General features: G+C 36.3%; 1 protein-coding gene across 2 annotated transcripts in view; it reads right to left on the bottom strand.

Annotated features, from left to right (window-relative positions):
- Window positions 1–831: 831 nt before the first annotated feature.
- LOC139035172 (mitochondrial adenyl nucleotide antiporter SLC25A24-like) overlaps window positions 832–26448 on the bottom strand; it is an 82827-nt gene continuing 57210 nt past the window's right edge. Inside the window, exons 5-9 of one of the 2 annotated variants that reach the window (XM_070467719.1) lie at window positions 22942–23094; window positions 12604–12711; window positions 9690–9857; window positions 4333–4483; window positions 832–3190 (exon numbers count right to left, since the gene is read on the bottom strand). In XM_070467719.1, the coding sequence (XP_070323820.1) occupies window positions 3015–3190; window positions 4333–4483; window positions 9690–9857; window positions 12604–12711; window positions 22942–23094 (756 nt within the window). In that variant the 3' untranslated portion in view covers window positions 832–3014. The remainder of the gene's footprint in view (window positions 3191–4332; window positions 4484–9689; window positions 9858–12603; window positions 12712–22941; window positions 23095–26448) is intronic. The other variant, XM_070467718.1, reaches the window with a different exon arrangement.

Raw genomic sequence — 26448 nt, 5'->3', positions numbered from 1 at the left:
TCTCCTTCAGTGTGTGCACATGTGTGGGTTTGGCTTTTTGTTTTATTTGGTTTTGTGAGCACTTCTTTACTTTCTGGCACTACAAGATGCTTCAGGGTCATCACAGGTACTTACTTCCTGATTCCCAGAACCAGTTATTTCCTGGAGTCCTGCTTCCTTATTGGAGAATGGTATTAGAAACCAAGATTTGGGCATAAGATGTGCTCACTGCTACAGGGGTGTTGTTTCTCTGGGGCAATTTCAGCTGATGATGCAAAGAAACATAGGTGTGTATGCTGTAAATACAGCTAACTACAAATGTTCCCTAGATGTAACTATCTGTATCTATATTAAGATAAATATGAGTTCTTACTGATGTCTCCAACAGTAGTCCTTAACACATAGAATAGAGCCTCCTGCTCTTGTTTATTTCTAACCTTCCACTCCAACAGTGAGAAAGGTGGCTCCCATCATCTGCCACCATGTACTTAACTATCAAATTTCAGTATACATGTATGCATATGTTAGTTGCTCAGTCATGTCCTACTCTTTGCAACCCCATGGACTGTAGCCCGCCAGGCTCCTCTGTTCATGGAATTCTCCAGGCAAGAGTACTGGAGTGGGTTGCCATTCCTTTCTCCAGGGGATCTTCCCAACCCAGGGATCAAACCTGGGTCTCTCACATTGCAGGCAGATTCTTTACCATCTGAGCTACCAGGGAAGCTCATACATGCATAGTGGTTTCAGAATTGTTAAACTGTGCCTCTGTGGGAAGCAATTTTTATCAACTAGAGCATAATGCTCATGTGCAGTTCTTTTTGCCTTTAGTCTTAACAGACTTGTGGAAGCACTTTTTGATGGTCATAATGTTTGTAGGGGTGGCTCTGACATTTATAAGGGAGGACTCAGGAATACTAAATGTCCTGAAATGTGATGCACAATTCTGCACAAAATATTGCATACATGACTTAAACATCCCACTGGCCATGTGTGCAAGTAAAACCTGTTTATTATCTATTTTTACACGGTTTTAATTTTCATTAAACATTTCAAGAAAGTAAGTATCATGTAAATCAAGGGAAAATCATATTTCTTTTGTTCAGAATGTTACCAAGTAAACATTTACCATTTGGGGAAATAATGTCACTGATGGTAACACTGCTTGTGGTATTTGAGCTGCCAAAGCAACTTCTCTACATCTGTTGCTGTCACATTTGTGTAATTCTATGTGTGTATACAATCATGCTTATTTATCCTTTATTTTAAATGTCAAATACAAGGAAAAATTGTCTAAATATTCAACTGAATATATTTGTCTTACTTGGAGTTCCTGGTTCCAATGAAATGAAGTAGATGCTAAGTTTTTAATTGTTCTATTCCTAGAAACTGGAGGAAAAGTAAAAGGAAATAAAATCCCTTAAATACATTTCAGTGAAATGGGAGAAAGTGAAAATCTGAAAATTTCAAAATTGGGCATGAGTGCTGCCCTATGGCCCCTAAGAAGTTGGCATAGGAGTTTGTAACACATGTCCTAGGGAGGAACAGAGGACTCAGCAGTAGATCTCAGAAATCTCCACAAAATGTTGTACTCTAAGAGAGGGCCCTATGTGTAGAGGAAACTGTGTTGAGCAAGACTGAAACTGGATATGACACACGAAGGGGAGAGGCAAAAATTGAATGCTCAGAAAGTGCTGGTGGACGGAGGCCCTGAGGGTGCAGATTTCACCAAGTTCCCACACACTAAACCTTCTAAGATTGCAGCATCTTGGAAGGTGATTACTTTGTTTCCTGGTGATGGAATCCTTTAAACAATGTGTGCAAGCCCACGGGTCCTTAACTAGGCTGGGTTTAAGAACACAGCAAGAGGAGATATGACTATACAAAGGCAGCGATTTTAAGTTGTCCCATGAGCAATGAAGCTTAGAAAGCTACCTTGGCCTCCTCCATCAGAAAAAGATGTGCCCTGGAGAAGGGATGAAAGTATTCTGGCTAATGGAAAGGATTAAGCGCCACTGTAGATTAATAACTTTGCATTATGGTATAAACCTTAGACTTGTGAGTAATTTTGGTTAATTTATCACCAAGAAACTGATCACCTTGAGGAAATGAATAAAGTCAAATTTTCATATCAGCAAGGCTAAGTCTCCAGGCCTGGACTGTATCTGTTTAGCCTGGAAGTTCTTCAGCTGAGTCTGTTGTGGCCAACCAGCCATTACCACTGTCTCATCACACTTTTATTTAATTCCAGCATAGAATTTGATTCTTTTTTTCATAAAACCAAGGAGAGAGATTTGGAATTTCGACTCAATCAACTCCTAAGTTGAAATAAGAATTGCTTTCAGAAATAATGGATTTAATTTTAAAAACTCAAATGTTTTTCAAGCAGAAGGTAAAAGAAAATTCCTCCAATGCTAATTTGTTTTCAGTGCTGACTTCCTTTAAACAGTTGAAAGCATCAAGAATAAAAAACAACAATGTTTACATTTGCAAATGAAAGTACCCAGAGAAATAAGCAATGTGTTATCATGTCATCACTATTCCATCTACAATCTGATAGAAGGAATTATGAAACTCACATTTTATTTTGCTTAAAAGAAGGGAACTAGACTGATCTTCCACACAACATCAATTTTAAATACACTGATTTTTCTTCTAGTGTATAAAATATTTTCAAGCTCTGCTTTTTAAAAAATTGTTTAAATACAAAAAAGCTAACACAAACTGCTATAACTAACCAAATGTTTTATACAGTGTTACTATGGTATCTTCCAACCCAATAAAAACAAGTTTCAAGTTAGGATTATGAGTAGTGGGAAATGTAAATTGAATCTGTGGATGTGAAGGATTTTAAGTTAAAGAACTTTAACAGAATAATTATTTAATATATAAATTCAGTAATAGATAAAAAGAAAATATTTTAACAATTACTTGATATCTCTTTCCTTTCAGGAAAAAAGTCAGTTTCTCCTTACAAACGAAGTATTACCTTACAATTAGGAAATTATAGTAAAGGAAACAATTTGATATTCTACTTTCTAAGTGAATCCTACATGTTCTTTCACTTTTTCAAAAGTCAGACAGCTAATGCATACTGAAGGAAGCACCTTTATGATGTTTGGCGTGACGCCCCTGAAAAATCCCCTTTTTCCTTCTTTGTTATATATATCTTGAATGAGCTGAATCATAGACGTTGTTCTTTTTTCTTCCAGTGCTATAAAGGAAAAAATCAATGTAATACAATACTTAATCTAAAGATAGTTCAGTGGTTAAAGTGAGAATTCATAGAGGTTGAAATTACTTCAGAGTATGCGTCTCTCCCTACATGTAGAATTGTCCTGTGCAGTCCAAGCTGTAGTCTCTAGACACATGAAGCTACACATTTAAATTAATTAAAATTAAGCAAAACCAGAAAATCAGTTTGTCAATTGCATTAACAACATTTCAAGTGCTTGATAGCCCTGTGTCATTAATGGCTACCATACTGGATAGCACAAATAAAAAACAACTCCATCACTGCAGAAAGCCCTCTTGGACAGCACTTGAAATTCTTTCACAAAGGACCTCAAAGGAGCATCTGGAATTGTGTATGACATACATAGTTTGATAGAGGGATAGACAGATCTTCACCTGAACTGCAATATAAATAAATTTTTTAAAATCTCACTAAAAAGAGGAGAAAAACCATTTAAAAGAAGATAACTTACCACATGACCCCTTGAATAGTTAACTCAGGATGACAATCGGATTATGTGGGGTTTCTTTTTCTTATCAAAAAATGACACATGTGTTTTCTTATAGTCTAAATTCCTAATATTTCACTTGAGAGAAACAAAACAGATACCCTCTACTTAATATCTCTTGCTAAATGTACTGGAATACAAAATAACTGCATTCAGATCCACAAGTGTATTAAGTTCCTGATGCAGACTATGATAAGAACAGAACTAGGGGGAAATACGTGCATATTGAGCAAATGATGACTCAATTTGAAGAAAGAAAAATCTTTTCTATTGTTCTGCATAGAACTGCCTAATTTGAAACTCTGTGGAAATCATCAATAATTGAAGGAAATGTGGAGAGTTCCAAATAGAACTTTGGAGAAGAAATAAAATCTAAAATCCTCAAGACTCTGCAATAAAACAACAAATCCAAGATTCATGCTTTAAATATCAGAGTATTAGCTTTTCACTTTTTTTAATTAATTCTACCATTTTTGTTTTTGAAATCATTAATTTCTACTCATTTAAAACAATTTATTTTTAACAGTCTTCAGTTAGTTCTTACTAATGTTTCGTTAAAATTATTTTAAATAACTTTTAAAACTTATGATTATTTCACTTATATAAAACTCACCTTGAGCCTGCATACGAGTTCTAACAAGGTTCAGAGGGAAGCTGGCCATCTGACCACAAGCATGAGACAGTGTACTACATCCCAGCAAAATCACTATTCCAGGGTCTAGAGAGCCTCTTGCGTGTTGTTCTAGCCAACGATTCTTCAAATGCTGGCAGAAAAAAAGAGTAGTAAATACCCTTAAACTACTATGCAAGTCAAGCACAGCACAGCAAGTCTAAGTAGAACCAAGCTCACTGCTTACTCAGTTTCAATAAACATTTTTGAGTAGCTTCTTGATTCAAGAATTATAAAGAGCATTTTCATCGACATCATCTCATTTAATCTCTACAGAAATTTGTTAAGTTAATGCTGTCACCTCATTTTATAAATTTTATAAATGAAGAAAGTAATTCAGAGACTAAATGAATTATCAGGTCAGAAAGCTGAAAAATAATAAGTCAAGCTTGGTCACTTGAATTTAGTAACTGTTCTTTCCAAAATCTTCACAAAAGATTGTTCCTACTCTTCCTTGTACAGAGGAGGCATCTCTGGTGTCCTATTGGGCATTGAGTGCACAGATGTTTTCAAATTAATGATTCATACAATCTCAGTGTGAGTTCTCTGCTTGCTCTCTGTTCATGCTTTATTTTGTTTTGCTTGATTGTTTTGGTCTGTGAGATATTCAAAGACCCAAGCAAAATCTGGAGATTCTCAGAGGGATTAACAGGACACTGCAGAGAAGACTGGATAATGCACTCTAAATTAACAAATCCATATTTTCTCAAATTTTAAGAAAGATTCATCTTTCTAGATTTGCTTTTCTGGGAGTAAAAATGGCCAGAAAAATTATATACAAGTAACTGCTTGAAAATATCACTAGGTGCTTTTAGAACTATTCATTAATTAAAGGATACAACTCCACCATTATATACTGGGACAATTACTATCAAATATATAATTTGACACTTTTGAAAAAATGAATTTCAAAATGTCCTTACTCAGTGTGCATTTATTAGAATTATGCAATAATAAAGAGAGAAATGTGTAATGGCACTCTGTCACAACAGCAAAAAATATTTAACTGTAAAAATAAAAGAATGGAGGGAGCCCAACATAAACAGGGGCAAATAATTTATTTTAATATGATCATAGAAAAGAAAATAAATATATGGTATAATATCGAATAAATTCTATGAAAACATAACTGTATTTCTTTCACAGCTAAATGAAATTGGCTATCTTTCATATAATGGTGGTACCACTTACCAGAAATACCACTAGGCTTATACCTAGAGAGATAATTTTCTTGTATTGAGAAAGAATTTTAAGTTAATCTAGTCACATACTCTCAATGTCCTTATAACCAAGGACATTGTTGGTTGGTATATATTGTTAAATATATGGTATATATTGTTATTAAATGGTATATATTATTAAAGTGGTCTACCTGAAGCAGATGAATAGCCATAAAATGAAATGACTGGCTGAAGTAAGGGGAGCAACTTGCACTTCACTAGAAGGCTATTTACACTATCGCTCTTGCCTCTCCCTCCACGCCCCCCAATTACTAGTCTCCTCAATTCTCATTTTCACACTGTACACTATTAACTCAGTTTTCTTAGTTTTAACTGATATTACATCAGATTTTTCTAGGGAGCTAAAAAACCTGAATTTCAGGCCTCTTCCAAGAACAATGAAATCAGAATATCCTAGGATATAGCCCCAAAATCTTATTTTTTAAATATCCACAGGCAGATGATTCTGATAGGCATATAGAGTTGAAAACAACTATTTTATCAGCCCTGAGGTACTTAATTATTTTTTTCAGACCCATCCCTCTTAACTATGACCTCATAACTATTCTGTAGCTTTTATGTTACTTATAATTCACAGTAAATGTCAGATGTCAACTTAATTCTTCTTCATATGGGTGTTTCAAGTTTAAGGTAACTGGTGCAATAGAAAACTGTGAGACAATCATAAAGAGTAAATTCCTAGGTAAAAAAATGAAATGATAAGTTTAGAGTAGAATATTTAGAATTTGAGTAATCGCCACAAATAGCTCTGGAGTATATTCAGCTCAGTTTGGGGGTTTTATTGTTCTTTCTTTTTTTAATTAAACTATAGTTGATTTATAATGTTGTGTTAGTTTCAGGTGTACATCAGAGTTTTGTATGTATGTAAGTTTTCAGATTCTTTTCCACTAGACAAGATATACTGAATATAGTTCCCTGTGCCATACAGTAAATTCTTGTTTATCTATTTTATATATAGTAATGTATATTTGCTAATTCTATGCTCCTAATTTGTAGCCACTTCCCCTTTGGTAATCAAATAAGCCATATGTTTATTTTATGTGTCTCTGAGTCTGTTTCTGTTTTGTAAATTAAATCATTTATACTATTTTTTAGATTCCACATATAAGTGATCAAATTGCCAACATAAGTTGACAGAAAAAGCAAGAGAATTCCAGAAAAACATCTACTTCTGTTTCATTGGCTACACTAAAGCCTTTGACTGTATGGAACACAACAAACTGTGGAAAATTCTTAGAGATGGAAATACCAGACCACCTTACCTGCCTCCTGAGAAATCTATATGCAAGTCAAGAAGCAACAGTGAGAACTGAACATGGAACAAAGGATTGGTTCCAAACTGAGAAAAGGAGTACGAGAAGGCTGTATATTGTCACCCCCCTTATTTAACTTATGTGCAGGGTACCTCATGTGAAATTCTGGGCTGGATGATTATTTAACTTATGTGCAGGGTACCTCATGCGAAATTCTGGGCTGGATGAAGCACAAGCTGGAATCAAGACTGCCAGGAGAAATATCAATAACTTCAGATATGCAGATAACACCACCCTAATGGCAGAAAGAAAATAAAGTTTTGCACTGTTTCCATTGTTTCCCCATCTATTTGGCATGAAGTGATGGGACCAGACGCCATGATCTTCGTTTTTTGATTGTTGAGTTTTAAGCCAGCTTTTTCACTCTCCCTTTCACCTTCATCAAGGAGCTCTTTAGTTCCTCTTTTTTGGAAAAATGTCTCTTTAGGACTTCTGTCCATTTTTTGGTTGAGTTGTTTGTTGTTGTTTTTCTTTTCCTTTTTTGATACTAAGGTATTTTTACATTTAGAAATTATGCCTTTGTCAGTTACATTGTTTGCAAATATTTTCTCTCATTCTGTAGGATGTACTTTCATTTTGTTTACAGTTTCCTTTTCTGTGGAAAAGTATTTCCCATTTGCTTATTTTTGCTTTAGACTCATTTAAGAAAACATTGGTACAGGAAGGGATACAAGATGGTAGAATAGAAGGACTTGAGCTCACCTTCTCTCAGGAAAACATCAAAATCACAACTAACTACTAAAGAACCATAGATATTGGCTAATTCATTTCAATGTATGATAAAAACTACTGTAATGATGTAAAGTAATTAGCCTCCAACTAATAAAAATAAATGGAAAAAAAAAAATAAAAGACTACTTGTGGAAAAAAAAAAAAAAAGAACCATAGATAAAATATGCACTACTAGATAAAAGATCAACAAGGACCTAATGCATAGCACAGGGAATTCTATTGGGAAAAGAATTTAAAAAGAAGGGATATATGTATATGTATAACTGAATCACTTTGATGTACACCAGAAACCAATACATTATACATCAACTATCCTACAATATAAAATAAAAAAAAATTTAAAGCAAAATATTGGTATGATTTATGTCCAAGAATGTTTTGCTATGTCCTCTTCTAAGAGTTTTATGGGGTTATGTATTATATCTAACTCTTTAGGCCACTTTGAATTTATTTTTGTGTATGCTGTGAGGAAGTGTCCTAACTTCACTGATTTACATGAGGCTGTCCAGCTTTGCCAACACCACTTTCTGAAGAGGCTGTCTTTTCTCCACTGTATATTCCTTTCTCCTTTGTCAAAGATTAATAGATCACAGGTATGTGTGTTTATTTCTGGGCTCTCTACTGTTCAACTGATCTAGATATATATGTTTTTGTGCCAATGACACGCTTTTGATTACTGTAAATTTTGTAGTATTGTCTGAAGTCTAGGAGGGTTATGCCTCCATTTATTCTTTTTCTTCAGTATTGCTTATGCAATTCTGTTCCACATAAATTTTAGGATTCTTTTTTCTAGTTCTGTGAAAAATGTCATGTGTATTTTGATAGAGATTGCATTAAATCTGTAGGTAGCATTGTGTAGTATGACCAATTTAACAATATTGATTTTTCCAATCCAAGAGCATGGGATATCTTTCCAGTTTTTAAATCATCTTCAGTTTCCTTTATCAATGATTTGTATTTCTTAGAGTACAGGTCTTTCACCTCCTTGGTTAGGTTTATTTCTAGGGTTTTTTGGTCCCAATTTTAAACAGGAATTTTTTTAAACTTTCTTTTTGTAATATTTCATTGTTAGTGTAAAGAAACTCAACAGATTTCTGAGTGTTAATCTTGTACATGCTACCTTGCTGAATTCATTATTTCTGGTAGTTTTTATGTGGAGTCTTTAGGGTTTTCTATACAGAGTATCCCATTATTTGCATATAATGACAATTTTACCTTTTCCCTTCCAATTTCCATATCTTCTAGGTTTTTTTGTTGTTTGATTGCTGTAAGTAGGACTTCTAATACTATGTTGAATAGAAATGGTGAGAGTGGGCAATCCTTGTTTTGTTTCACAATTTAGAAAGAAGTCTTTTATAATAGCTTTCACTGTTGAGTATTATATTGCTGTGGGTTTGTCATAAATATTCCCTCTATATCCTTTTGGTGAGAGATTCTATCATGAACGGATGTTGAATTTTATCAAATGCTTTTTCTGTATTTATTGAGATGATCATGTGGTTTTTCATCTTTTCTTTTGTTGATGTGCTGTATCGCACTGATTGATTTGTGTATGCTGAACCATCCTTCTGACCCAGGGATGGATCCAACTTGGTTGTGGTGCATGATCTTTTTTATGTGTTGCTGGATTTGCAAACAAAATGTGTTTGGATTTGTAACAAAAATGTGTTGAGAATTTTTGTATCTATATTCATCAAAGACACCAGCTTGCAATTTTCTTTTTTTTGTAGTATGTTTGATTTGCTATCAAGGTGACGGTGGCTTCGCAGAAAGGTCTTTCTTTATTATTACCAAAAACTAATTCAAACAAAAAAACACAAAACAAAAAGTTATCACTAGACTAGCAGACAACTAACATATAAAAAGAAAAGCCAAATAAAACAATTTAGTTTACTTCTTGGTTGGAAGCTATTTCATGAAAAGTCCTTTATAGCCAGATTTTTAGAATAAAAACTAGTATTGAATCAAATTTTCAAATCTAATACAAAACATCATGTTATAAGAATAAGCTCACCTCATAAACACAAAGATCTATGCCTGCATAAGGTATGATTCCTAGCAAGTTAGGAATATAACCTTTGAAAAAGGCTCTAGCACCTTCTTGCTTCAGAAGCTGCTTGCCACAATCAATAATCCCTGAGTACTGTCCAGTTTTACCTACAGCCAGTCTGGTCTTTATAACCTAAATGTGAAAGAATACAATAAAAATATATTGGTCAGATTCACTCAACTCACCGAGCAATCTATTAAACTGTGTTAGGCCAGGATGTTTGCTAATTATCATAGAAATAAAAAAAGAAAGCAATCTCAAATATAATTTTAACTTTTTGCTAACTCTTAATTATAAACAACTGATACAGTACAGAGATTTTTTTTTAATTATTTAAACAGGAAAATATCTGTGGCGTTAATTGATATACCCACTCAAACACCTTTCATGTGCTATAAGGAAACATATTCTAAAACAAACCAGCTGAGATAACATTATTGATTTAAGATTAAGCAATAACATTCTCGAGGCAAGAATACTGGAGGTGGTAGCCATTCTCTTCTCCAGGGGATCTTCCTGATGCAGGGATTGAACCTGGTCTCCCGCATTGCACACAGATTCTTTATTGTCTGAGCTACCAGGGAAGCCCAAAATAAAGCAGCTATAGCCAAAATTCAAGTTTTAAAAAAGTATATGGTCATGGTGAAGTGAACAACAAGTATGGAAAAAACATTCTATAATATGCTAAAAATACACATTCTGGAAACTATTGTTAACAACAAGGTCTATAAACTAATTTAATATAACTTGGGTTCATTTTGTGCTCATAAAGTAATAACATAACATGGGTTATTAAGACAATATAGCCTCTTGTAGGCTGTCTGTGATCCATATTCCTATGTTTAGTATAATTCTTCTAATAGAACTTCACTTATTTGGGTGCTCAGGGCTGGTGCACTGGGAAGACCCAGAGGGATGGGATGGAGAGGGAGGTGGGAGGGGGGATTGGAATGGGGAACACATGTAAATCCATGGCTGATTCATGTCAATGTATGGCAAAAACCACTACAATATTGTAAAGTAATTAGCCTCCAACAAATAAAAATAAATGGAAAAAAAAGAACTCACTTATTGTCCTTTTAATTTCTATTAATCTAATTTAAGGGAGTTCCAGATACACTTCTCAAAGGAGGAAATGGCAACCCACTCTAGTACTCTTGCCTTGAGAATCCCATGGACAGAGGAGCCTGGCCAGTTCTGGCCCATAGGGTTGCAAAAAGTCAGACACAACTGAAGTGACTTAACATGCACACACGCAGATATACTTGGAGAAATGGCTCTCTAAAATATCCAAGACAAGAAAAACACAAACATTGTCTTGATTGGACAACTGTATGTCTTGATGGAGCTTCCTCTGAGTAGTCAGTTGGAAGCCCTCTGTACGAACTTCTCTGTAGGACCCAACACTTCGGATAATCCCATTCTTAAAACTCTTTGCCTTCTCCAGGGCAGTGCCCTCTCTTCTTACCCAAATAAATTTTTTCTGTCTGCTTCCCTGGCATGTTTTTTGTTCCTTTCATTCTCTAAACTAAGATTTTCTCAAAATTTAAAAATAAAATTATGACTTATTTCTAAGCAATTTCAAGGCTTTAACTAACACTTCTTCACAGATGACACGTCAAGACTTGAAATCTCTCAAGTCTTATTATTACATTTTCAACCGCCTGTAGAAAATCATAGCTCAGTTGCCCACCAATAACTCAAATTAAATACAGGCAAACCTGAACTCATCATCTTTCAGAGTCTGGCTCACTTCCTCCCTTCTGTACCTCTGTTAGAGACCTAACTCAGATATAACTCTCCTAAACACTTGGGCACAGAACCCAGACAGAACTTGGTCATCTTCCTTTCCCTTTCTTCTGTTCTCCATTGCTCAAGTGATCTTATGACTATTCTAATGACTCTAATGTGAGTCAGTTTCTCCTAGTCAATATCATATGTCAAGTCCTTATTATCACTTCTCTGAATAATAGCAATATCTTGTATCTAGTCATCTCATTTCTCTAGTCTCTGCTTCTCTAAAAAACTTTACCAGGATTATACTTCAAGCTCCAAAGTCTTTAATGGCTCTTATTTTTTAAGAAATTAAAGCTAAATTTCTTAAGTTGCATTGATGAGCCATTCTGATCTGGTCCCAACCCATTATTTATAGTATTGTCCTATCTACACCTGAATATCTGCTCTTATACGCCCATTCCTTTGCTCAAGTTGTTATTTACACTTAAAATTCACTTCCTCATCATCTCCAAACATCCAAATTCTAAGTCAAACTCACACATTCAACTCATGTCCTTCATGAAATCCATTAACTGGAATAATATCTCCCTTCTGAATTTTCATAATACTTGGTGTTGATCTCCCTTCTAGAATTTATATTTATATTTGGACCCACTCCATTTTTCTGATCTGGAGAATTCCATGGACTGTATAGTTCTTGGGGTTGCAAAGAGTTGGATACAACTGAGCAACTTCCACTTTCACTTTTCATCATTACTGATGTACATATTCTATCTCCCCTTCTGGACTATATAAGCTCCATGACCAAAATGCCTGTCTGATTCAACTCTGGATCCAGAGAAGTACTTTAAAGTTTGTGGATGTTCAATACAAATTTGATTTTATTAATGAATAAGTGATCCTATCAATTAATTAATCAATGAAATTATTTATCTTCTTAGTACAATACTAATTTTTTCCTAAACCAAAAAATACTGGGCAACTGACAGTTACTAAGGGCAAGTGACACTTCATGTGAGACACATCTTATAGCTATAAAGCTATTTATTGTATAAAATACTGATCTGTGATTCACTTATTTTTTTAATTACAATTTGCATTAAAAACATTCCTTTGGTTAAAATTTTGTAATAGTACATACCTCCATAGGGTAAATACAGGTCTGTGCAGTTGCACCAGCCAATGAACCAGATATAAATCTTTCAATAATTCCTATTTTAGCACCATCAGAACTAAGCCATTTCTTATACTGTACAAATAAAAATATTAAAATGTATAAAATTACTGAAATGGAATATACATTGTTTATTATATTAATATTAATAACAATTATTTGAAAAAAGTATTTCAGACACCCAACATTAGAATATCTAGTAGAATATCAAGTAGAATATCTGATTTTAATTTTATGCAATTAATTGTCTAAGATAATAAGTAAGACCCCTCTATTTTGGCCTCCTTTTCCTCTTTTTTTCTGCAGAAGAAGTTAGCTATTCATGAATTCATAAAAGTATTTCATAAAAGGCATGCAAATGACACAAAGAAACTATATTCTCTTATCTCTTTTTAGCCCCACCCCTTACACATGAAACACACTTCCTATTGTTTGGATAGTAGATAATCAGGAATAGTAACTTTATGTGAGAGGCTTTGTGTTACAAAGAACAACAGTTTCCTGTTGTTAGCTTAATAACAGAAGTTATTGAATTACATGCGGAAATAAGGAAAACAGAAATATCAGTGTAAAGGTCAGGCTTCACAGGGACTAAACTAAGTTTCATGAAAATTGAAACTGGAAACTCATTTAGGATCCAAGATAACTTCAGCTGGCAGATTATCTTGTTACTTCCTAGGCAAATGTTTTTCCATTTGCCTCTTCTGATGGTCCTTCATCAACATGATTCAGCCACTCTCTATGAACTAACTCTCTGGTCCTCAAATCAGTAACTCCCCATCAGAATGTGTGATGGTTCACTTAACGTGTCAGAGACTGCTATCTGTTCCCACGCGTGTGTGCTAAGTCACTTCAGTCAAGTCCGACTCTGTGACCCTGTGGACTCTAGCCTACCAGGCTTCTCTATCTATGGGATTCTCCAGGCAAGAATACTGGAGTGGGTTGCCATTTCCTCCTCCAGGGGATCTTCCTGACCCAGGGATTGAACCTGCATCTTTTACATCTCCTTCATTGGCAGGTGGGTTCTTTACCACTAGGACCACCTGGGAAGCCTAGTACTATCTATTCCCAGTCTTATTTGTTCCCAATACCCTTTATCTTTTTCTTCCTTTTAGTGTAACACACCTGACTCAGCTACAAACTACGGTTTCCTCTTCTTCCTTGCAATAAACTGTATGTTTAAATGATTAATTTTGGCCAATGAGATGTGAGGGGAAGTTAAATATGGAAATTATGAGACATCTCCTTAAACTGAACTATCCTAAACTCTTTTTTCCTCCACCTGGGAAATGGCAAAGATGGGTGCAGCCTTGGAACACATATATTGAAGATGGCAGAGTTGTACAGCTAGCCCCAGACCACTTGCTTCTATCTTACTTAAGCTACTGTATTTTGAACTCCCTTTGTTAAAACATCTTAGAAAGAACCTTAAAGAGTACAAAGATTGGTTACTAAATGGAAGGTAATGCCATTACTAAAACCTAAAATATGTGGCAATGGCTTTATTATTAAGATACAGATATTACAGTCTAAGAAGGTGTTATCTTTCTAATGCTCTGTGGAACTGCTTGATAAAATTACCTCCTGTGATAACTTAGAAGGAAGACCATGTGCTTTTTGAGCCTGAAGTTACAGGAAAACTAACTGTAAAACCTCAGAGTGCTGGAGAGTGTTGCCTGTTCCTTGCTGCTTTTAGCAAGATCTGTGAGACAGGAGCTAAAGCATCTCTCTGCCTGTCTGCCTTAAGGCCTTCTCAAAAGCTAGTTTGTAAGCACAGTTGGAAGGAAATAGAGCTCTGCAAAGGGATTTGTCACTGCCTGACTTAATTTCATCAAGAAATGTGGAGCTTCCAAGTAAGGAAAGTTACCAGCACAGAACCTGGTAATGAGATTGTCCTAAAGAACTTATCTACAAAAATCACATCGAGGGTGTTGTCGTCTGTCAGGCTATTATTTCAGTTAACATCAACATAGCATACTACAAAAAAATGACAAAGGGAAGGAATGACTGAGCATAGGAACTGGAAAATAAAATATCAGGAAAAATATTTTTGGGTGTGGCTACTTTGCATGTATTGACTGGAAACAGACAGGAAGTAAAAGAACTATATTGCTAGAAAGCCCATGAGCATAGCCTATAAAATCCTGTATTTTTAATACAAGCAACTCCTCCAGCTCAACTCCAGAAAAATAAATGACCCAATCAAAAAATGGGCCAAAGAACTCAACAGACATTTCTCCAAAGAAGACATACAGATGGCTAACAAACACATGAAAAGATGCTCAACATCACTCATTATCAGAGAAATGCAAATCAAAACCACAATGAGGTACCATTATACGCCAGTCAGGATGGCTGCTATCCAAAAGTCTACAAGCAATAAATGCTGGAGAGGCTGTGGAGAAAAGGGAACCCTCTTACACTGTTGGTGGGAATGCAAATTAGTACAGCCACTATGGAAAACAGTGTGGAGATTTCTTAAAAAGCTGGAAATAGAACTGCCATATGACCCAGCAATCCCACTTCTGGGCATACACACCAAGGAAACCAGATGTGAAAGAGACACGTGCACCCCAATGTTCATCGCAGCGCTGTTTATAATAGCCAGGACATGGAAGCAACCCAGATGCCCATCAGCAGACGAATGGATGAGGAAGCTGTGGTACATATACACCATGGAATATTACTCAGCCATTAAAAAGAATTCATTTGAATCAGTTCTAATGAGATGGATGAAACTGGAGCCCATTATACAGAGCAAAGTAAGCCAGAAAGATAAAGACCATTACAGCATACTAACACATATATATGGACTTTAGAAAGATGGTAACGATAACCCTATATGCAAAACAGAAAAAGAGACTCAGATGTATAGAGCAGACTTGTGGACTCTGGGAGAAGGCGAGGGTGGGATGTTTCAAGAGAACAGCATTGAAACATGTATATTATCTAGGGTGAAACAGATCACCAGCCCAGGTTGGATACATGAGACAAAGTGCTCGGGCCTGGTGCACTGGGAAGACCCAGAGGGATCGGGTGGAGAGGGAGGTGGGAAGGGGGACTGCAATGGGGAATACATGTAAATCCATGGCTAATTCATTTCAATGTATGACAAAAAGTACTGTAATGATGTAAAGTAATTAGCCTCCAACTAATAAAAATAAATGGAAAAAAATAAAAAATAAAAACAATTTTAAAAATCCTGTATTTTTACTGATCTCTAACGCAACTCTGAGGCCCTCAAACATAAGCAGGCAGATAGCTGGCCATGGCAGACATTTCCAGAAGCCTCCATCACATCTGTACAGTTTTGTGCAGACTCACAGGCAAAATGATTGTCTGAGGAGGCTTTACAAATAGCTGAGAAAAGAAGAGAAGACAAAGGCAAGGGAGAAAAGGAAAGATATACCCAGACTGCAGAGTTCCAAAGAATAGCAAGGAAAGATAAGAAAGCCTTCTTAAGTGAACAATGCAAAGAAATATAGGAAAACAACAGAATGAGAAAGACTAGAGATCACTTCAAGAAAATTAGAGATACCAAACATTTTATGCAAAGATAGGCGCAATAAAGGACAGGAATAGTATGGAACTAACAGAAGCAGAAGATACTAAGAAGAGGTGGTAAGAATACACAGAGGAACTATACAAAAAAGATCTTAATGACCCAGATAACCACAATGGTGTGATCACTCACCTGGAGCCAGACATCCTGGGTGCGAAGTCAAGCTGGCCTTAGGAAGCATCACTACAAACAAAGCTAGTGGAGGTGATGGGATTCCAGTTGAGCTATTTCAAATCCTAAAAGATGATGCTGTGAAAGTGCTGCATTCAATATGCCAGCAAATTTGGAAAACTCAGTGATGGCCACAGAACTGGAAAAGGTCAGTTTTCATTCCAATCCCAAAGAAGGGCAAGGCCAAACAATGTTTAAACTACCGTACAATTACATTCATTTCACATGCTAGCAAGGTAATGCTCAAAATCCTTCAAGCTAGGCTTCAACAGTACATGAACCAAGAACTTCTAGATGTACGAGCTGGATTTAGAAAAGGCACAGGAGCCAGAGATCAAATTGTCAACATCTGTTGGATCATAGAAAAAGCTAGAGAATTTTTTTTTTAAATCTATTTCTGCTTCACTGACACCTGCTAAAGCCTCTGTGTAGATCACAAGTTGTGGAAAAATCTTAAAGAGATGGCAATAGCAGACCACCTTACTGTTTCCTGAGAAATCTGTATGCAGGTCAAGAAGCAACAGAATCAAACATGTAACAACAGACTGGTTCAAAATTGGGAAAGGAATATGTCAAGGCTGTATATTGTCATCCAGCTCATTTAACTTCTATTCAGAATACACCATGCAGAATGCTGGGCTGGATGAACCATAAGTTGGAATCAAGATTGATGGGAGAAATATCAATAACCTCAGATATGCAGATGACACTACCCTAATGGCAGAATGTGAAGATGAACTAAAGAGCCTCTTGATGAAGGTGAAAGAGGAGAGTGAAAAAGCTGGCTTAAAACTCAACATTCAAAAAACTAAGATCATGGCATCCAGTCCCATCACTTCATGGCAAATAGATGGGCAAAAAATGGAAACAGAGACAGACTTTATTTTGGGGGGGCTCCAAAATCATGTGGATGGCAACTGCAGCCATGAAATTAAAAAGACTCTTGCTCCTTGGAAGAAAAGCTATGACAAACTTAGACAGTGTATTAAAAAGCAGAGACATTACTTTGCAGCAAAGGTCCGACTAGTAAAAGCTATGGTTTTTCCAGGAGTCATGTGTGGATGTGAGAGTTGGACCATAAAGAAGGCTGAGCATTGAAGAATTGATGCTTTAGAACTGTGGTGTTGGAGAAGACTCTTGAGAGTCCCTTGGACTGCAAGGAGATCAAACCGGTCAATCCTAAAGGAAATCAGTCATGAATATTCATTGGAAGGACTGATGCTAAAGCAGAAGCTCCTAACACTGGCTACCTGAGGCAAAGAGCCGACTCATTAGAAAAGACCCTGATGCTGGGAAAGAGGAGAAGGAGATAACAGAGGACAAGTTGGTTGGATGGCATCACCAACTCAATGGACATGAGTTTGAACAAACTCTGGAGGATGGTGAAGAACGGGGAAGCCTGGCATGCTGCAGTCCATGAGGTTGCAAGGAGTTGGACACGACTGAGTGACTGAACAACAGTGGCAGAATCCCATCTAAAGAAAAAGCCTCTCATCTCTCTGTTTTTCTGCCTTAGTGCCTTCTGAAAAGCTATGGAAGCCTGTTGAACCTAGAAGTCTGGAAAGTTAAAGTCCTAAGATGATTCTTCAAATAACTGGGGATACAGAACTGGTAAGGGCTTCCCTTGTGGCTCAGCAGTAAAGAACTCACATGCCAATGAAGGAGACACAGCTTCCATCCTTGGGGTCCAGAACAGCCCCTGGAGAAGGAAAAGGCAACCCACTCTAGAATTCTTGCCTGGGAAATCCCATGGACAGAGGGGTCTGGCAGGCATCATATAATCCATGGGGTTGCAAAGAGTTGGTCACGACTTAGCAATTAAACAACAAGAAATTGGTAGATAAATGCCTTAGCTCCTTTCCTCAGACAGATAATCCTGGGGACTATTCTGTCCACTTCTTACAAGTTCTGGAAGAATCAAGCCCCTACCACCTACAGCTGAACCCTCATTTATGTACACTTATATTGGCTTTTCTTCCTTCTGTGTCTTTCTGCATCAGTCCTTCCAATGAATTCCAATTCACCTCTGGGTGACTCCAAACCTAAACATTTGGTACCACTTCAAAAGTCCTATCTACCAATTAAAGACTGTCAGAATGGATCAAAAACCAAAATCCAAATGTATGTTGGTTACAAGGAATCACATATGTTAAAGACACATATGTTAAATGACACATAACACAAATGTTAAATGCAAATGAGTGGAGAAAAATATACCAAGCTAACAGTACTCAAAACAAAGTGGGAGTAGCGATACTAATTTCAGATAGAGCTGACTTCAGAGCAAGGAAAGTTACCAGGGATAAAGATAAAGGGGTCAGTTCTACAAAATGACATATTAATCCTTAAATAATAGTTCTGATAGAAGTGCAAAGAGAAATAGATGAATGTATTATAATAGTTGGAGATTTCAACATCTTTTATCAGAAATGGACATTTCCAATGGGCAGAATATCAGTAATAACATAGCTGAACTAAACATCATTACTCTAATGGAAATAACTGACATCCATAGACTACTTCAACCAACAACAGCAGACTACACATTTTACTCAAGCACACATGGAACACTCACCAAGACAGACCATATTTTGGACCATAAAACACACCTTAACAAATTTAAAAGAACAGAAATCAAACAATGTCTGCTTCTCAGACCACAGAGGAATTAAACTAGAAATTAATGATAGAAAGATAATTGGAAAATACCAAAATATGTGGAGATTAAACAAAACATTTGTTTTACGTAACACACTGGTCAAAGAAGAAATCTCACGAGAAATTTTAAAATATTTTAACTAAATGAAAATAAAAACACTATCAAAATTAGGGGGAAGCAGTACTTTAAGGGAAGTTTACAGTTTTGAATGTATACATTAGAAGAAAGATAAAAATGAATAAGTTTCCACCTTCAGAAAATAGACAAAGAAGAGCAAATCAAGCCAAGGGTAAGCAGAAGAAAAGTAATAATAATAATTAGAATAGAAATCAGTGAAATTGAAAATAGGAAATCAATAGATAAAATCAACAAAAATCAAATGCTAGTTTTTTGAAATGTGGCACTAGAAGGTAAGCCTGCTCATATTATTAGAACTGAATCACTCACCGGTCACAGGCAACAAAGACATGACATGATTACTAGTGGTAAATGGGATGATGATAACTTATGGTATGCTGTGGCATTACCATTACTAAGATTTTTAGTCATAGTGGCTTGGGATGAGGTACTCGTAGAAAGAAAAGCAAGTATCATAATACTTGAACAATATGAGGTAAAGATTGTGGACCTGATTGGCTATGATTCACTGCTTTAGAAACTTTGAAGAAAGAGAATGTCAAGTTTAGGTCAGTCAACTAGCACTTTAAAGCCTATTATGAACATTAAAATGCCTTCCTGGCAGCAATTTAAAGAGACCCTAATATCTTGCAAGTAGAGAATAAACTACTGAAAATCAGACCCAGCATATAAATGTAAAGGTACCAGAATTGCAAAGGAAACTGAAGGCACAGCTTCAAAAGATCTCCTATGCTAAAATGAGGATGCTCACTGGGAGGGAGTCGGACCCTAATACATGAGATGGAGACATCTGGGAATATGCGCCTGAGAATCCTAAACTCCAGCATTCACTCAGTTCAGTCCAGTCGCTTAGTCGTGTCCGATTCCTTGCGACCCCATGAATCGCAGCACGCCAGGCCTCCCTGTCCATCACCAACTCCCAGAGTTTACTCAAATTCATGCCCATCGAGTCAGTGATGCCATCCAGCCATCTCATCCTCTGTCGTCCCCTTCTCCTCCTGCCCCCATCCCTCTCAGCAGCAGGGTCTTTTCCAATGAGTCAACTCTTCGCATGAGGTGGCCAAAGTATTGGAGTTTCAGCTTCGGTATCAGTCCTTCAAATGAACACCCAGGACTGATCTCCTTTAGGATGGACTGGTTGGATCTCCTTGCAGTCCAAGGGACTCTCAAGAGTCTTCTTCAACACCACAGTTCAAAAGCATCAATTTTCCGGCACTCAGCTTTCTTCACAGTCCAAATTTCACATCCATACATGACTACGGGAAAAACCATAGCCTTGACCAGACGGACCTTTGTTGGCAAAGTAATGTTTCTGCTTTTTAATATGCTATCTAGGTTGGTCATAACTTTCCTTCCAAGGAGTAAGCGTCTTTTAATTTCATAGCTGCAGTCACCACCTGCAGTGATTTTGGAGCCCCAGGGTTCACTAGAACCTTTCAATTCAGCAAAAAGTTATCCTCTTCCCGCTGCTCGAGCAGAGCAGCCTCTCCTTGTCCAGAGGCCGTGCAAAGGCCTCAACGAGGCAGATGTACAAGATGATGCCTGTCTCTCTCACGGTGTGCTCCCACCTCCTCTTATTGCCTCCTAACCAATAATTTTTATAAGATTAGGTCTCAGATAGCCTGGTGAAGAAATAAAGCCCATGTCCTAGGAATAAATATCATTCCGATCAAATTGTTGCAGGACCCGGCTAATATAGATTAGAAGGAACCAGTTGAACATGTATAGGAGTGGATCATCAGTTTTGAATAGTGGGCTTATCAGGAGTGGAATATAATGCTGGACAAGGGAGACTTTATTCATGTTGAACACTCTCCCATGACACAGGACACCTGAAACCTGTCCTAATATGCTGCTGGGATGGACCTTTAAAGCTTGGACACAATTATGACTGACAGTAAATGAGGTAGAGATGCCAAAGTTTTGGTAGAGTGTGGAGGAAAGGATCGGTAGACTCAGGAAGGTGGAAATGTCATAATGCATTTTATCACGAGATTGACAAACCTGCTAGTCAAGCGTGTTTCTAGGATGAGACGGAGCCCTTGTTGAGAAGTCCAGTGATAGCTGTTATGAGGGCTGACAGCGGAAGATGCTGCCATGGAACTAGATTCAGTGGTATAAAAGGAAATGGAAAGTTCCAGAATAGCAGAGTCCAAATGACGGCACTTCCTCATCAGATGCAAGATGAATATAATTGTCTTAAAAGACAACAAGACTGGAGTTGCAGCTAGGATTCCCTAACCCACAGGGATAACTTGATGGCTAATTACCCATGGACTTCCTAGGGGCCAGACAGTGAGCTATACTCAAGCAGTAATAAATACATACTTGAGAACTGTTTGATTTGTATAATCAGACAAAAGAATTTCACCTGGACCATCTGCCTCCAGCAATCTTATTTAATTTCCTCTATCCATTAGCTTTTCCACTTTCCTGGAATACCAACTCATGCCTTCTCCTCCTTCCTCACACCTCCACATGTCCTTGCTTCCCGTTTCATTGAAGAAGTTGAAGCACTAGAAAGAAATCTTCCATAAACCCACCTGCATCTGTGCCCACATAGTAGAGCTTCTCCCCAAACTATGGAAGAAGTGCCTACCCAAGGCCAAACCCTTCCATGAGCACTAGTTCCCATCTTCTTTCACTCTCTCAGAGACTCAAGGATAATAATAATTTATGTTACTTGCACTACTCTCCCCTCTATCCTGTCATTAATGGTCCCCTCTTTACTGGATCTTTCTACCAAGCATACAAACATGCTGTTGCTTCTTTCATTTTTAGAAAATTCTCTATCCCACATCTTCCTACAATTACCACTCAATTTCTCTCACTTCTTCATAGAAAAACTCCTTGAAAGAGTTGTCAATTCTTACTGTCTCCAATTTCTATCATCTGTTTTTCCCATAGCATTTATCAACATCTGATTTGTTTGCTGCTATATCCCCAGCACCTCAAATAAGGTCTAGAACACATTTAGTGCTCAAGAAACATCTGTTGCTGAAAGAAACATTTCTTGAATGAGTAAGCAAATCCCAATTTAAATAAGTGATGTCCATTTAAATAAGATGTCCATTACAAGTCTAGTGTCCTATACAATCATCCATTTGCTTTTAAACGATTTGGGTTGAGAAAGGATATTATTTACTTTTTATCTTTTCTTAAAATTTTGAGGTCATCTGACTGTAAACCAAGGTTCTACCAAAGAAGCAAATTAATGCTATGTATTATTAAATGTTTAAAGAAAAAAATTACTATAAGATTTACACTGAAAATGGAAAACTGGAGATGCACAGTGTACTCAAACTCTAATGTGATGCTAATAATTTATATTACTTGAAAATCAATATAGCTCATCTCAAAGTGAATTATTTGAGCAAAAGTAAAATCCTAAATCAGATTAACAAATTTTTGTTTGTTTTGTTTTTTGTTTTTTTTCAGATTAACAAATTTTAAAACAAATATATTAAAAGGAAAAACCATACTGAAATGTTTTTTGAGGGTCTCTCACATCGGGAAACTGAAATTAAAAGAACTACTAATAGACAATAGAATAGATTATATTAAGTTATAACATGGCCCATGGACTACCTCTTACAAACAAAAGCAATATGAAAATATAAAAAATAAATAAGAATAAATAAAGTCACTTATATTTAAATTCACATCTATTGCTTGAGCACACTCTAGCAATGTTTTATGTTTTCTCTCATAAAAGTCTAAAATTTTTAAAATTTTAAATCTGTCTTCTCAAATTCCACAGACAGTAATATTTTACCTGTTCATAGGTCCCAACCTTGAGTGCTGTCTCAGGTGCAATTTTTAAAACATTTACACCATTTCCTCGCCAAAGAGAACGAACTCCTCCTTCTTTTACCATCTGCTTAAACCCATCCAGCAATCTCATTTTCCCTGACTGTAAATTATGAATCTAGAAATAAACAGCAAATTTATCTATTTTAAAATTTATTTTGCTGGTAATACAGCATTGATATTATGACTAATAAAATAATGCTACATATATGTATAAACTTGTGATCTTCAAAATAATTTTCATTTTCCTTTAGAGACATATGAAGTTGATAACATTAATTAGCTGTTGTCTCCAAATACATACTTTAATTTCACACATGAAAAAAAAGAATTAAACAAACAGGTATAACTTAGTTTTCAGAGAATTTTTTCATACACAAGATGTATTGTTGCTGCTAAAATATTACAGGTTCATTAAAGAGTGCGTTGAAATGGATGAAAAATACATCAAACTTTCAATACTCCTGGGTAGAGAGGTGTTATTGGTTGAATTGTGTCCCCTGAAATTCATATGCATGTCAAGTCCCTTCAGGTGTGTCTAACTCTTTGTGATCCTAAGGCCTGTATCCCATCAGGCTTCTCTGCCCATGGGATTCTCCACGCAAGAATACTGGAGTGGGCTGCCAAGCCCTCCTTCAGGGCATCTTCCTGACCCAGAAATCAAACCTGCATTTCTTATGTCTCTTGAATTGGTGGGCAGGTTCTTTACCACTAGCGCTATCTGGGAAGCCTGAAACTTATATCTTTAAGTCCTAATCCTTAGTGTCTCTGAACATGACCTTATTTAGAGACAGACACGGTCTTTACTAGGATAACTAAGTTAAAGTCAAGTCATTAAGTGGGCCCTAAAATCTAATATGACTGATATCCTTACAAAAAGGGAAAATTTGGACACAAGTATGTATGTGTTAGTTGCTCAGTCATGTCCAGCTCTTTGGGACCCCATGGACTGTAGCCCACCAGGCTTCTCTGTCCATGGGATTGACCAGGCAAGAATACTGAAGTGGGTGGCCATTTCCTTCTCCAGGGGATCTTCCCAACCCAGGTCTCCTGCATTGCAGGCAGATTCTTTACCCTCAGCCACCAGTGAAGTCCATCTACAAGCCAAGGGGAGAGACCTGGAACAGATCCCTCCCTCACAGCCCTCAGAAGGCACCAACCCTTCCAACACTTTGATCTTAGACTTCTAGCCTTCATAACTGTGAGACAAATCTCTGTTGTTTGAACCAGTCAGGGGGGATTCCTGGGTGGTGCAGTGGTGATGACTCTGCTGGGGGCCCAGGTTTGACTCCTGGTGGGAGAACTAAGATTCCACAAGCCATGCAGTGTGCCCAAGGATCACAGGTCATTTTAATGTCTTCCTTTATGTTTTCCATATTTTCCCATTTTTCTATGTATTATTTTATAATAAGAAAAATGTTATTTTTAACAAAGTGAAAATTAAAACATTAATACTTTCCTGTCTATAAGAGAACAATAATGAGAGAGCAAAGTGAAATGGGCATTCTCATTTCCTATGAACAGAAAAAGTTCATGTCCATGGGATTTACCAGGCAAGAATACTGAAATGGGTTGCCATTTCCTCTCTCTTCTTCATATATATATACACACACACACACACACACACAGCCTTTAAGATATTCACATCAGTACTTAAACTTCTCAGAATTCATCCTAAGTAGGCAACTCTAAATATGAAAAAATTCATAAACTATTATGAATAATAGTTTTAAAATAGCTTTAAAGGAGTTTTAAAAATCCCTACATGTACAAGAATAGAAAAAAAAGGTAAGTAAATTATGACATCCATGAGAATACTACATAGTCATTAAAAACTATATTTAAAGAATATGCAAATATTTTAAATATTTGAAGAATATTTAATGTGACATGAAAACATGCTCATGTTAACACAATGAATTAAACAGGATATAAATTAATTATAAAGTAAACACTACTATGTAAAAAAATATATAGGACAAAGGACAAGAAGAAATTTACTCAGTGTTAAGAATGATAATTTTGGATGATGAGAAAGAATTTTTCTACTTCCTACTTTTTTACTTTCCAAATATCCATTAGTAAGCACATACTCACTTTATTTAAAAAATACAATTTTTAAAAGACCAAATAAGTGACTATAGAAAGTTGAATGTGGTTTTCCTAAAATGGTAACAGAGAAATTTTTTCATCTTATTTCTCCACAAAAATGATGGCTCTCATATTTTAAGCACTGATTACAATGACAGGTACAATGCAAAGCACTTTATAAATTTTTTTTTAATTCTTAAAATAACCCTGGCATCATAATCTTCATTTTATAGACCCAATTAAGAGAGATCAAATGACTTTCCCAGCTATAAAGTAAGTAGCAAAGCCAGAATTAAAACCTCGGGCTCTCTGACTCTACAAGAGACCTGCTTTTAAATGACGGTAAACTACTTCTCACCACAAAACACATGCCCTTCTTTTATTCACAGTGTTCTTTTCCCGTTGTGTGAAGCTCACAGAGAAATACCTCTATCAATAAAGGAGACAACTTCTAGTGAACCCATCTCCCTGTCAAATACACGTATGAATGAAAGCCATGAGATCCAAGCCAGAGCAGCCCAAAAAGGGCAGCGGCTTGCCTCCTCTTGCTTCTCATTAGATTACTCTTCTCTTCCATTTCTAACCCATTTTTCATCTATCATAGCTTCTCTTCTTTCTCACTTATTTTATTCTCTATTTTCCTTTTCTTTCTTTCAATCTCTCATCCTCTTCGTCCTCCTGTCTATCCAGCCCCCTTAAATCTTTCTCTTTTTTCACTCTTTCTGAAAATACCCCCACTATTTACTCTATACTTTTTCATTCTCCCTAATCCCCTCACCTATTTTCATCCTCTAGGAGAAAATTCATACTCTGTATGTCCACAATACCCATCTATCTGGACTCATAGCAAGTACTCATAAGTTATGATTATTATTTTTCAACAGCACCATCAGCATATAGATTTGTTGTCTACATTTCTGTTAGGTTCTGAAGTATAAGAAAATATGCTTTTAATCCAGCACCAAGCATATTAACAATGGGCACTTAAAATACATATTTATTCTCTTTATTTTCCCTCCGAGTCCCTTTCCCATTTTTTCATCTCCTTATATGTCTCCATTTCTAAGTAGCTCTGTATGGTATCCACATATTTTTCCTTTCAATCTCATTTTTAAATTTTCTACCAGGTCTGGTCACTGAGGAAGCCAGCTCTTCTATTTCTACCTGCAAAAGAGAACTTTCCATTTCTGCTCTTTTCTAAAAGCTAGCTGAATTTAGTCACCTGACAGAATACAATATAGGTTACATATGGAATCAAATGTACAGAAGAATGATAGGTTATTTGCCTTACTGTCTTATACCAATTAAGCCACAGTGTACAATTATAACCATTCAGCTTATTTTCATAGTATCTTGGAAGCAATCAGCTGCTTCCAGATGA

Source organism: Odocoileus virginianus, chromosome 5 (genome assembly GCF_023699985.2).
Source record: "Odocoileus virginianus isolate 20LAN1187 ecotype Illinois chromosome 5, Ovbor_1.2, whole genome shotgun sequence".
Taxonomy (NCBI): domain Eukaryota; kingdom Metazoa; phylum Chordata; class Mammalia; order Artiodactyla; family Cervidae; genus Odocoileus; species Odocoileus virginianus.
This window is presented reverse-complemented; position numbering and strand designations above follow the sequence as displayed.